The sequence below is a fragment of the Corapipo altera genome, unplaced genomic scaffold, assembly GCF_003945725.1.
Source record: "Corapipo altera isolate COAL_440 unplaced genomic scaffold, ASM394572v1 48b, whole genome shotgun sequence".
In the NCBI taxonomy this organism is placed as follows: domain Eukaryota; kingdom Metazoa; phylum Chordata; class Aves; order Passeriformes; family Pipridae; genus Corapipo; species Corapipo altera.
The window spans coordinates 4,784,385-4,798,813 of NW_020884884.1; the positions used below are offsets into that span (position 1 = coordinate 4,784,385).

At 42.3% G+C, this 14,429-nt stretch overlaps 1 protein-coding gene across 1 annotated transcript; it reads right to left on the reverse strand.

Annotated features, from left to right (window-relative positions):
- Window positions 1–1,602: 1,602 nt before the first annotated feature.
- FLVCR1 (feline leukemia virus subgroup C cellular receptor 1) lies at window positions 1,603–13,040 on the reverse strand. The gene is made up of 10 exons (XM_027641671.1): window positions 12,249–13,040; window positions 8,851–8,995; window positions 8,228–8,368; window positions 7,850–7,917; window positions 7,497–7,600; window positions 6,219–6,329; window positions 5,076–5,181; window positions 4,745–4,856; window positions 4,142–4,209; window positions 1,603–2,761 (listed from the first exon to the last, which is right to left on the reverse strand). The coding sequence occupies exons 1-10, from the start codon at window positions 12,912–12,914 to the stop codon at window positions 2,699–2,701; spliced, it is 1,584 nt and encodes a 527-aa protein (XP_027497472.1). The 5' UTR covers window positions 12,915–13,040; the 3' UTR covers window positions 1,603–2,698.
- Between the last annotated feature and the right edge of the window lie 1,389 nt (window positions 13,041–14,429).

Consider the following 14,429-nt stretch of genomic DNA (forward strand, 5'->3'; position numbering starts at 1 on the left):
TGAACATAAATATTTTCTGAATCTGTATCTTGCTGAAGAACACAAATATATTTTGGCACACATTATTATAAATTTTCCAGAGGAAAAGCCACCCAGATATATCAGAAGGGAGAAACTTTCACTTTTCTCACTCAGGTTGAAAATGTGTACATCCCTTGATGGGGCAGTTTATATCACAGCAAGTCATTAAATGTCAAGAACTGATATAATGAAAGCATCTCTACTTCCACTCCTATACCCTTGCCTGCCGTTTCAGTATCCATGAGTTACTTTTCCTATATTCAGCTACCTCAGTAGCAGACTATTCTTGTTGAGCTCACCTCTCTAGGACCAGCAAGGCCTGTTAGCACTTGACCTGGCAAAGACACATGGACCCTATCTGGCAAGTGTTCCAAGCATGCTTAGCTTACTCCGAGATAGGTCTTCCCATACAAAATGTTTAAATCAAGATCATCAAGTTCAGAGGCTAAGTTTAGAAACATAAGTTTTCAGGATCCTTTTCATACAAAAGGATTCTCTAAGTCTACAGTGAAACAAGGAAAAGAAAAGCATCTCGTGATTCTTATTGTATTGAAAGGCTATCTTGGAGTTTGGCATGGTTTAACCCCAGCCAGCAGCCAAGCCCCACAGAGCCACCCGCTCACTCCCCCCCAGTAGGATAGGGGAGAGAATCAGGAGGGTAAAAGCTGAAAAACTCATGGGTTGAGATAAAGACAGTTTAACAGGGAAAGCAAAAGCCATGCACACAAGCAAAGGAAAACAAGGAATTAATTAACTGCTTCCCACAGGCAGATGTTCAGCCATTCCCAGGAAATCAGGTCCTTGTCACATGTAACAGTGACTTGGGAAGACAAATGTCACCACTCCAAATGTGCCCCCCCTTCCTCCTTCTTCCCCACACTTTATATACTGAGTATGATGTCATAGGGTCTGGAATATCCCTTTGGTCAGTTTGAGTCACCTGTCATGGCTGTGTCTCCTCCCACACTCCCATGCATTCCCAACTTCCTTGCCAGCGTGGCAGTACAAAAAGCAGAAAAGGCCTTGGCTCCATGCAAGCCCTGCTCAGCAATAACAAGAACATCTCTATACTATCAACCCTGTGTTCAGCACAAATCCAAAACACGGCCCCATAACTAGCCACTGTGAAGAAAATTAACTCTACCCCCGTTGAAACCAGCACAGAGTTAAATAGTTCCCCATACTCAACTGCAACAATCCATGGAAAACTTCAAGTAGGATTCTATTCAGCCTTCTGGATGGCACTACATCTGTGGGACTTTAAAGAGACAGCATCATTGATGGCACTGAATCCGCAGGCTCAGCTTACAAACTGCTAAAACTTAAATGTTTGCAAAAAGTCCGCTAGCTCAGGTCTGACTCTTCCAGTAAGAGTAGGAACTCAGTATTATTGTAGTGCTGTCAGTTCTGTAGGTGTGTAGGTAAAGCACAAGGTAAAAGAGAAACTTTTCAGAAGCCCTACAGTGAGAAACACACATCCCAAATTCAGATAATTGTGATCACATAAAGTGAATGTTAACAGAGCCTGCTCATTTTGTAGCTAAGATGTATGTATAAAAGCAAATAGTTGATCAGACAAAGTGAAAATATCACTATTTTCATTTCAGTCATCCTTACAGCTTTTAACAAACTGCAAAAGACATGATTTAAGTTATACAAGCACAAAAATTTCACGAGACGAGTGATACAATTCATAACAAAGAAAAATAAATGCAAAAAAAGGATAGAAAATGTTTTCTGATATTCCACAAATATTCAGAGAAAGTTTAACAGACAAAATGGAATTTCTTCAGCAGCACTGATTAAACTCAAGATGAGGCAAAGATCTTTACAAAGTAAAGGCACCAGCTCTTTGTAAACACGTACTCTTCTCGCTTTAACTGAGAAAGCACTCAAAATATTCCATGGAGGAAACCTGTGTGGTAGTGTTCCTTATTGCCTGTACTTCACAACAGAGATATCAAAGGCCTTTCTCCTCCTTTTTACTGTATTTAATAAGAAATGTTTTTTCTTCAATTTATCTAGTGGGAAACTCTTTAAACCTCCCCGAAAATGTTACAATGAACGTATGAGACAGTGTTCTCTCTTATCTGCCTTCTGATACCTATCAAGAAGTTTCAAGGCAAAAGAAATGTCAGATGCCAGTATGAAACATACACGTCATCTCTCGTTTTCAGTATTGTGCTATCAGTTTCCCAGAAGGAATCATTGGCTTATATTAAAATACAGATACATTTAAAATAAAAAAGGAACTCGTGAACATCCTCCTGCTGTGCAGCTCCCTACTCTTTGACTTTTCAAACGCACCAGCAAAGACTGAGCAAGCAGAGAAGATTAGATACTTCCAATCATGACAATTGTACTTCAGGATTCCAGATTTTTTCAAGTATGCATCCTGAATGTACACGTCTCCCTAGTGTGGAGAGTGTTCACACAGTTCTTTACTAGTGAAACTGCAAAACTTGAAAACCATTAAAATAAATATTCCATATAAAGATGAATTGTTTGCATCGTGGGCAAAATGAACCGAGCATCTTCATAGCTTCCACCACACATCTACCACCAATATCAACAGACACATTTTACTACTCATACACACAAATCCAGTGATTATACTAGTTCATATTGTTCCATATCCAACCAAACTTGTGCGTTTCTAAGTCATCTTCCTTCAGCTTTATAAAGTTGACTGAATTTTTAACGTAGTGCTTTCAGGTTCTACAGGACTGTCAACTGGTACCTGGGGAGGGAGATAAAAAAAAAAAAATACAAACACAACAGGAATTAAGCTGTTATGCACCAGAACTATTCCCAACCTCAGTATTCTTAGTTAATTGTTAAGTTAGACTCTAGTAGTATATCTAGTCAATTAGACCAATTAAGCAGTTATAGAAAGCCCTATTTTCCCTTCTCTCTCTCCTAAAAAAACAAACAAAAAACCCTTAGAATTTAGTTTCTTAGTATAAGTCTAAAGCATGGATTTACAGCATATAGATGTTTGGCACATATGTATTAACTTCCAGGTTTTTTCTCCATTACATTTAAACACTGTAGAATCTTGATGATCAAGGTTTGGTATCAAAGTGCTATTGTACATTATTAACACAGACAGCTTTCAATTATTTATGGTAATACCAGGGCAAAGACTCCAACTTTTCTTATATCTTGGCTAATATAAATGAAGCTGTGTGACAACCTAGGCTAATTAGGAAGGTGATAACAGAAATCAGACGAGTCATGGGCCACAGCCTTTAAGCAGCATATAAGCCCCAAGACAGCCCCGACTCAGGCCAGCAAACCCACAGGATGCCACACTTTGCACACACAGCTGCACAGGTTTCAGGTTCAAGTTAGCTCATACAGCACCAGCTTGGAAGTTTCTGAACCTCCTGCAGATACTAACTGTGTGCAGTTGATCACAGATGATCGAAAGCTGCTGTACATGTGAGACACCTACACATAAAAAGTATGACAGAGGATCTTGCAATATCTGACTCTAAAAAGTTGTCTCATGTTTTGATCCAGTGAAAAAAGTTTTCAGTGAGAACTTTATTTCTATTAGTAACTGTGGTAATTTGGAAAAGTTGCTGAAACATGATCTTGGAATCTCATGAACAGCAGAAAGGGCTATGCTCATTCTTCATTTAAATTGAGAGGGTGCTCAGCATAAGAACAAACCCAGCTCTTTATGCAGCACAGTACAGAAACTGCAGCATTGCTTCTATTCAGCAGACTGACTTCACTTGAAGGGACTGCAGATATTTTAAATAAAATGTGTAGTCTATAGGATGGCCTCATAACTCAATACACAAAAAGGCTTCACAATTTACAATGGTACCTGCAAATATGAAAAAGCAAGATTCAAGCAATAAAATCAAATATTAACATTAACCCCTTAAAAGTCAGGAAAATCTGGGAGTAGAAGGTACTTTAGGGTTTTTTCATGGGAGCTAAGGGGAAAAACAGATATCTGAGGGCAGCATCCCATGTGGCTCTGTTGTTCCAAAACAGCATGGAAACAGTCATAAGATTTTATATTTACTCTTTTGCAGTTAATATTGGTATGCCAATAGAAACCAAGCATTCAAGTAGGTAATACAATCACAGAGTCACCACTTACAGCTTTAACATCCAAATTCATAATCCCTGAATTCACATTGTGTCTTCGCAAATCTGACTTTATTAAGGCTGAAACAAAAAAAAAAAAAGGAAAAAAGAAAGCTGGTTCACAACTTTGCAATGACATGCATGTCAAGGGAAATGCGTGCACAGTGCAAGGACATGAAAATTGTTTTCAGCACATTTTCAAAATACCCGTATTCACTCTTTTGCAATTGGAACTCATTGTCCATTTGAACTTGCTCCCCACAAAGCATACAAAGCAGAAAATGACAATAAAAGCTTTTAAAGCACAAGTACTTAAAGCAAAGCTTGATAGTTTTAGCACTTTCAGCACATTTGGAAGTATCAACATGTGTAAGTCACTGGTACAGCTCTGGAACACATCAGCAGTTTCTTGCATTTGGAAAACTGCAAACTGCCTCCATTTATGCATTTCTTTCCATTTATCATCCTACTCAGGAGATAGACATCTGTCTTAAATTCAAGGCATGACCCAAGAAATGGATGCCAAATGGCTGTTGCTATATTAGCAACATCATCCTTAAAACCTCCACATTTTTACATTAAAGAGTAAACATTACTTGTATTTCTAATTAATTACCTGTTAAGATAATGCCCACAAAAATCCAAGCACAAAGAAAGAGGTTTCCTGCACGAGGACTGTAGTCTGTTGTGAGTTTTCCTTGAACAAGTGTAAAGAGAATTCCAAATATCTATAAATAAACAAGTCAGTTCATCAGGATCACACAGAAAAGTGTCATCACTTTACCTTTAAAAGTTTCAGGTCACATCTTACAGAAACCAAATTACAAAAAACAAGGGCTACAGCAACACAACAGAAACTTAGTAGGCAAGTCTAAGAAAGCCTTCCTAGACCTGAACATAGTGGTCTTCCCAAAATTACTTTGTTTGAAGAAATAAAATGATACAACCTGTGCTGATGCATTAAGGAGACCTGAGGAAGTGCCTTCAGACTCTGGGTATGTAATTTCCACAGCAAATTCAAACCCAAGTGGAAGATAGCCAGTCATGAAGAACCTGTTGAAGAGGAGAGTAAAAGGATGGCAGGTGTGGCCTTCATCTATTACTACAGCTAAGAAAATCTAACATACACATAGGGTATTAGGAATTAGCCAGTACTCTGAACTGTCATGTTTTCATGACAACATAATTCAATAATTCTTTTGTTTGCTTCATTCCCTCAACAACATCCGAGAATTTTAGCTAAACAACTCTCTCTCTTTAGGACAAAGATGTTTTAACATATTTGTCCTACTTCCCATAACCACCTGCATTCCACTCCATACATACAAAACAACCTTTTCTGACCAGTCCACAAGCCACTCCACAGTTGAAGCCAATTCCTCTCATATGAAAGACATACAGAATCATCATCATTTGATCAGCCCAGATATCCATGCTGAAGGACAAAGAGAGACTATCAGTAGGGAGTGAGGCTGTACACTGGAACATCTGCTAGAAGCTGCTATGGAATAAGCTGAGGGGACTGACAGATGACAGGAAGAGAAGGGGCTTAATGCAGTTGAGGTTGTCTCAAGACATTTCTGGCTTTACCTGGTCTGCTGTATCTAAAATACAGCACCATTCCCTCAGCACCTTTTGAGGCTTTTAGACCATGTATCTATGATGAGAGCTCATGCTCTTCTGAGTGATCAAAGTAACCAGCATGTTGCTTGGGCTATCAAAGCAGAGACTAATCAAAATGCAAAGAAGCCAGTCTTTCTAGATTTGCTCATATTCTAATCACTTCTCCACTGGTCAACAGGAAGCTGCAACTTTACTGCAGACAGCTTTTTGAATTGCAGCCAAATGAACTGACCGTATAGAGACTTAGGTCCATAAAAATGTTAAATGAAATTTACTGAAAAGTGAGTTACTTTAGATTTATTCTGATTTAATGGAAGGTGAAATCCTAGTAAACCCTACCTGTACTGTGAGCTATAGGCATAGGTTGAGACCATGGTGACAGAATACACAGTAGAATCATCTAATTAAAACAGTTAAATACTGTTTCTGAGCAAAAGTAAGTCTTCTAATGCTCTTTAATTGCTCACCCAAGTACTCCTCCAGTCACGAACACTACTATAAGGTATCCGAGGTCCAGGGTGAAGGTAAATACCAACAACCCAATGAAAGAGAGAATGTAAACAATCAAAGTAGTTTGCCTGCAACCCAACCAAAAAAAAAAAAAAAAAGTTAACATTCTTAACAGAAGGTCATAGCACATTACTGAAGCATGGAAGAGCAACATAAACATTACTTACTCTCTAACAACAGACATTCCAAAGCTATAAAATTTGCTTCATCCAATTCTGACTCAAACATAGCATGCAATGAGAATATATTCCTCCCTGACCTCTTCAGTGCCTTGGTTATATGGCTGCTTCACTCAAGGCTCAAGACACTCAGCACTCAGACTCTCAAAGAGTGGACAATCACAGCAGATACTACTACCTCAAGACTATTTTAAGTTCTCTGCTATGTTGTACCTCTTGACCATTCTGCAGTGCTGCCCTTTACATGATACATCAACACAGGAGCAGCCAAACTGAACACTCTTAATAAAAGTCAGCCCACTAAGAGGCAAGTCAAACAAATCTCATTATAATGTTCTATTTATTTTAAATCTGGAATAAGGGATGTCATCCAAATTCTTAAAGCACACATTTATAAGCCAAAACACATGCAGAAACAAAACCAATCTACAGCATTAACATCCATTAGGTTTCTAGAGCTCTTGCACATAATGTGCTATGAGTCACAGGGGAGAACTACTCCATCACAAACAGTGCTCCAGGCCAGTGCTTGCTGCTGGGGGCCTTGGGTGTTGCACCTGGAAGCTCCTAGCCTCCTAGCTGAACAGAGTTCAGCTCCATGGTCACCTCCTGAATTAAAGCTAATGTTATGCTTACTAATGGGACCAGGAGCAGTATAAAAAAAATTGAGAATCCATCACCTGTCCATCTTGCAAAACAATGCAGAGTAGGCTTTAAGCCTTTATGCTTTCCTAGGAGAAGAAGCCCACCTGGCCACTGTAGGTAGGACTTACAGTGCTTTCCCCGTTAGCCTTATACTCCTGAAGAGATAGGGGTAGATGGAAAACCCCTTTGCATCTTTGCATTCCTCTCCCTCATTTCTTTTGGTCAAGAATCAATAAGAGCCTCAAGTTTTCACTGTAGTCTCAGAAACTTGTGTCCATCAAGGCCACTAAAAGATCAGGAATGAACTGCATTTTATCATCAGTTCATTTCAGCCCTTACATTGCAGTATTTTTCAAATGCAATTGCAACACTCTCCTACCCCTGACCCCAGACATGCCTACCCACACTTACTTGTATGTTTTAGTGTAATCCAGCCACAAACCACAAATAATCGAACCCACCATTCCTGCCACCACCAGTGTCAAGCCAATTCTCCCAGCGTTCACTTCTTCTCCCTTTCAACAAATATTTATATGGTGCTCATTAATAACTTGTTTCCACTCAGAGTCAAGTTCAGACCTCATGGCAGTCAAAAGTGCAAACAAACATTCCTATGACTCAAACAGCAGTATGTACAAGAAACTGTAGAGATGTATAAAGGACACCAAACATCTGAGCACACATAGCACCTACATAATAACAAACATCACCTCTGCAAATGTACAGTGAAAAAAACCAAAAAGACAAAGATATGAGAAACTTACCTCATAATGAGTTACTATCATCTGGTTTAATAACGTGGAGACAGAATAAAATGTCCCGGTCATAATACCTGCAGTACCAAAATAAAAGCTTCAGTCATTCCAGGGGTAGCCAAGCAGATCTGCTACCTTAAGAAATATTCTTCTGACATTTAAGACCCACATCAGAGGCAAAACCTTTTATTTGCCAGGTGAAATCTCTTCGTTGGACCTATAAATGGTATTTTGCATCCTGCAAGATTTTACAGAATTGGCAGCTGAATAAATAAAAGTTTGATACTCCTTCCTCCGTAAAAAACCACCACCACAATTAAAACTCAGTGTGCTTTCAGCACACATTTGAACTGTTCTACCACACTACAGCCGGGCAGCACCACTTACCATAACTGATCAGCAAAAGTAGAAATGGAGTATTTTTGAACAAGTTAGTAATGGACTGCTTGTAGGAATAATCCTCAGGAGGTTTGGTTTGCAGGACTGCTTGAGAGTGACTAGGAGGATATTTGGGCTTTTCTTCAAACACTGGGGAAGAAGAAGAAAAAACAATTTGGATTTATCTTTACCAAACTAATGTGGGGGTTTTTTGTTTTTGTTTTTTAATTGTGTCAGCATGATGATTTTCAGAAGACTGACCTGTGATTCTAAGACTTCCATAAAAAAATATTCTAGATTTTCTCATTAAAGGATGAAGTCACAGCCACAAGTCACATCTGATTGCTACCAACAGTCTGAACTTTTAGATCAACAGAGAGAATTCACATTATATCATAATGTCCTTGTAGCAAAAAAAATAAGAGAACTAAATATTCTGAAAGAAGTCACCCCATGTGAAGCATGACATACAGTGAACTGGTTGTTGCTTAACTCTGGCACAACAGGTGAGTGTACACAAATAAACTGGAGAAAATGTAACCTCAAATACTTTGAACAGTCAGATGCTTTAAGTGAGATGTTGTTAACCCTCCCTTTGGTCAGCATTTAAATTCCAGGAATGAAACACTTACCAACTCCTGTTAAGAAGAACAAAAGTGTGGACACTATTGCTGTTCCGTAGAACATGATGCTGATGTTATGTGCCATAAGATCAATATCATTAGGTGTATTTGGAACCAGAACAGGTGGCAATAAAAACCCAATTGCTGTGCCAAGCTGTAAAGCAAGAAAAGAAAACCAAAAATAATTTTTATGTTCATAGGGAAATTAACAGAAGTGAAAAGTCTTACCAGGTAGAATTTAGAATTTTTATCATAATAAGTATCAATAAAACTATCAAGGAAAAGTGTTCCTTTGGTATCATACTTCTGAGCCATTTTCTCTTGATGATGTTTTACAATCCGAGCCTCCATAACTCAGGTTTTAACCTTTTCATTTCTAAATTAAATTCCGATACTACACCTTGTGTATATCTATATGACATCTAGCACACATCTAAGAATCTTTCACAGAAAAACACTGTGCACGCACATAAATTTGTATCAGTCATCCTGCAACTGAAGGGCTGGAGTTGACAGAAGACTCAAGCTACTTTTGTAGAAACGCTCTTCTCCATTTGATGCCACGTTCCCGCTGCCAAAGTAACAAAGACTGACAAGCAATGTTTACTGATTGAGCTGAGAAGAGCAAGAGAAAAGGAACATCCTTTTTAAGAAACACAAAACAAAACCCTAAAGAAAAATCACAGAATGAACTAGTATCTGATTTGTATCTGGAGTAAATTCCAACATAACAACTGATTTTGTATTAAAGAGACAAAAAAACAAGGACTGAAATTTTGGGTATATATATAAAGCATTTTAAAACATGAAGAAACAACCATCTTGGACTACTCTCCAATTTCTCTCTTCTGCTCCTCCAAAACTAAACTGCTTTTTAAAGTGCTAGAACATTTATTTTGTTACTAAAGAACCTGCATCTATTTTAGGTAAAATAAAACAAAAAAAAAGGGTACAAAAGGCTGTTAGAGTATAAGTCCAACACTCAGAAAGTACTCACATTTAAGTGCTTACAATAGTGCTTACAAAGCGTCCTTTGTGCATATCCTGATGTGTGGTTTGCTACTTTTTTTTTTCCCCCCCAAAGACCATCAGACTTACACAGTATCCAGTGGTCACATAAAGACTGTGTCTCTTTTTGTCCTCACCCTTCAGATTATAACTCTAAAGACATGAACTCAGTACACAGTTACTTTTTTTTCTCAAGGTATGTTTTTTCCTCCCCCAATAGGAGCCAATACAGCACCCACAACAAAGTCGAGTGATACCATTTTTCACCATTTACATCTAGAGAGGTTAAGGCCAGCAGGATCAAGCATTCCAACGACTTTGGCGTGCCTTGCTTAAGATGCTAAATACTTGAGGCAATCTGGCACTCCTAACAACCCCTGGCAGGTACATCGCTGCATTCCCAGGGATTTGTGCTGAACTGCAAATGATCAGCATCTAAAGAGGTAATGGGTACGATCTGATTTTTCATAACTATCCTGTCCCTCCCCTGCCTGCAGTCCCAGCCCTGTTTGCTGCAACTCTCAAGTTATAAAAAGTTTCTGATAAGAAATCGCGTGACCAACAGCACAGTGGATTATAGCAAAATGTTCTGTTACGTAGTTTGCCTTGTGCAATTAAATAAATACACTGAGACCCTAACAGAATGTGTATAAAGAAGTGAACTGCAGTAGAATATACAGGCAACATTACTTCTAATTTCCGGTTTGCCATCTCACTCTTTCAATCTACCTTTTGAAGGTTTGGGCAAGGAGGGGGGGAATTTTTAGTTTGGTTTTGGAGTTTGTTTTTTAAAAAAGCAAAAACTGAGAACAGAGCAATTTCCTTGTTTGACACCGTATCAGACTTCACGTGTCACAAGCAGGACCAGGATCTTCAGACCTCTGTAGCACAGAGCTCTGAGGTAGCAGTGTATGGCACAGTCGCAGAATAAGCCACTGTCCTCTGCACAGGACTCCTGGAGGGAGATGAAACACACCTTGTCAGTGCATTTCACAGGTTTTTCCCTGGCAGAGGACCAGCAAGCACTTCAGCACACTGAGATCAGTCCTACCTTCTGGAGGTAAATATGCCCCAGAAATAACTATGACTTATTTTGTTCACATTCCGTTCCCGTTTCCCTTGTCCATCTTTCTCGTGGTTTCTATGCACACAATCCTCGCTCTCCTACTCCTGTCCTGCACTACTTTGACCCCCTTATCTCAGCATCCAAACAAAGCATCAGTTTCAGACTTCAAGTTGGATCCTTGGCACTGTACTGCAGAACTGAAAACCCAGTAAGTCCTTGGTACTTGGGAGGACTGGTGCATGTCTGGAAGAGTGGAAATTTAGCTGCCAAAGAAACCTTTAACTTGATTCCAGGATATAGATCCAAAATTTTTGCTCAACTGATGAAACAACCAACAACACCTGAAATCTTCAGTCCAAAGTGAATAGTTGACTTGTACACTGAAAGACCTGAATGCAAAAAACCATTGTTTTGAAAAAACTGCAAACAGACAGGTATAAGCTAATGAGCAACCCTAACCGTAAATATGTAACATTAAAGGTACCATTGTAATAATCCAAAGTGCACAAGCATAAAATCATTAGACTCACATGAGAAAAAACAAATCCCCCACTACCTTAATCAAACTCTACCTATGACCTCAGCCCGCACCAGTGACGCTGGTTGGAATCTTAGCAATATTTTGCCACCAAAAAAAGAAAAAAAAAAAAAAGCAGGGACAGTGGCACAGTGTGAGAACAAGGCTATAGGAGGAAATAAACCAAGTATCATACCTGCACCTGTGCTTTCAGATGCACCTGTTCCAGCTCTCTGAAACTGGCCAGGACCAGGGAGCTTGAGGAAATCCAGGACTCAGTTATCAGCTCCCCACAGTGATGTGAACTATCACAGCGTAACAGAAAACTTCACAAGCCACCAGGGTATTGACTACTGGCACCTGGCAATTAGAGGCCATATTTTAAAAAGCAGAAACTAATATATGTTGGCACTGGGGCTCTTCATGAAAGTTCACGTACTTCACACCCCTCCAACCGGGGGTGGATTCAGTCATATGAATCCAAATGTCAAAATGCAAGAGGAAGAGAAAGTGGAATAAGACCACTTCTGAAAAGGGTCTTGACTGGTGTACTCCCGGCAGCTGATGTGGAAGCGTGTGAACTGCTACACGCTGCCACACGGCCGGGTCCGGCACAGCGAGGCTGGCCGGGCAGGGCAGGGCGCAGCATCACCGCACACTTGTCCCCACTCCCTCATCTTTTCACTCTCCAATGTCGCCCCATAACCGCTTCCTGGAGAATACCTTTTCCCACTCAAGCACCTTATCTTTAACTCAATGCCAAACTCCAAGGAAGCCCACTTCTTCAAAGCTGCCCTTGCTCCCCTCCGCCCCTACCTGATTGCCCAGCACAGCCACGGCGCAGGCGGTGGAGACCTCGGTGGGGCCGAACCAGACGGAGGCGATGCGCGACGGCAGCCCCAGGATGAAGACCTGGGCGATGGCACAGACGGCCTGTGCGGCCAGGGTGAGGGGGTAGCGCTGGGGGGCCAGGCTGCCGCACTTGAGCCAGGCGCCCAGCGCGTTGAGCCCCGAGCCCAGGAGGGCGGTGAGGCGCAGACCTCGGGCATCCAGCAGCCAGGTGGCCGGCAGGATCAGCGGCACGTAGGCCACCATGTAGACCATGGAGAGCCAGTCGATCTGCGTGAACGAGACGCCATAGAAGACGGCGAAGACGTTGCTGAGGATGCTGTACTGGATCCACTGGAAGGCGTTGACCAGCGAGTAGCAGCTGAAGACGGCCAGAACCACCAGCCGCCGCCGCGACAGGCGCGTCTCCACCCGCCCGCCGCCCGTCGGCAGTATCGCCTCGGCCTCCGGGGCCGCCGGGGCTGCCGGGGCTGCCGGCTGCTCCTCGCCGCCCGCCGGGGCCGCCTGCCCGCCGTCCACCGCCTCCTTGCCGGGCAGGAAGCCATTGCAGCGCGGCAGCGGGGGCGCGGCGGTGGCTGCCGGCATCTCCCCGCTCTCCCCCTCCGCCTCCTCCTCGCCGCCGTCCTCCACCATCTCGGCCGTCTCCCCACCCAGCTTCCCCGGGAGCAGCGGCGGCGGCGGCGGACGCAGCCCGGCTCTGTCGGCCAAGGTCACCTGGCTCCGAGTCCGCTCCGCTGCCGAGCCCACGCCGCCGGCGCCGCCGCCCCGCCCCGGGGCCGGGCCCCGCAGCTCGGCAGGGCGGGCGGGGCGGGGGGCGGCCCCGAACACAGGCGGGTGTCGCCGGGCGGGGCGGCGCTGCTACGGCAGAGGTGATCTTAAAAAGCTGGTACTGCAGCCCTGATTGCTGGGAGGCTGTTGGGAGTGTGGATATATGTATATACATCTGTATCTCTCTCTCTGTATATATGTTTATATATATAGGCACGCATGTATGCACATGCATATGTACACATGCATGTATACACATGCATATATATATACACATGCATGTATACGCATGCATATATACACATCTATATATATATACATAGAGGTATTTATTTTGTTCACACCTCTGCTCCCATTTTCTTGACCCATCTTTCTCACGGCTCCTATCCACACAATCTCTGCACTCCTGCTCCTGTCCTGCACCACTTCAACCCCAACATTTCAACATCCAAGTGATATCTGTGTGTACATATATATGTATATATATGTACACATACACACTTCTTTCAGTCTTTTAAGCTGAACTTGGAAGGGTTGTCCACATGGGTGACTGAGAATCATAGGGAGATGGCAGTGGTGTAAATAATCCCCATGACATCCCCAAAGAACAAGCAACATCACTTCTTTCCTGGTGACACTTTTGGTGTCTGGTGTGCCTGACCCAGGCAAGGCTGGGTGATCACAGACCAGTGCTTTGTGGCTTGTTCCTTGCTCCTCTTCCTTGGCACAGGTCAGGTCGCCTCAGCTGCTGCACCGTGTCAGACACATAGGCCACACCACTCCCAGCACATTCTGAGAAAATCCCTGGCCTTCCCCTGCCGCCATAAGATCCCTAGCCATCCCCTGCCGTAATAAGATTCGTCTCTCCACAACGGTGATGCAGAGAAATGTACTGGAGTGAAAAGAGATGGATGGGCAGAGACAGAGACCCAAACTGAAGCAGAGGGTGGTTAGTACAGTGCATCCCCAGAGTGTGTGCATCCACCCCAGCCCTTCATTGCCTCCAGAGCCCCAGGGAAAACATTCCTTGTTTCCACTCAACCTCTGAAATTTGATTTGACACATACCCCAGAAAACTGGCCATCTGGCCTTGTGCAGAGGCGGGTAGATATCACTTCAGTAAGCAATCTTCCCTCAAACCCCACTCAGTATGTGCCTGCACAGGAGCGGTGTCTGGCAGCCCCTGTCACAGTTTGCAATTCTGTTGCTGCAGACAGTGTCCCCTAATAAAAAGACAGATTGTTCTCCAAAGAGCAACAGGAAAATATAGACATATTTAATTTTGTTAACAATGTTAATAGTATTTTACTGGTTTCTGTGGGAAATCACTTGGCATGTGTTCAGCAAACAACACATCGCACATTGTTCACGGGTATGTCA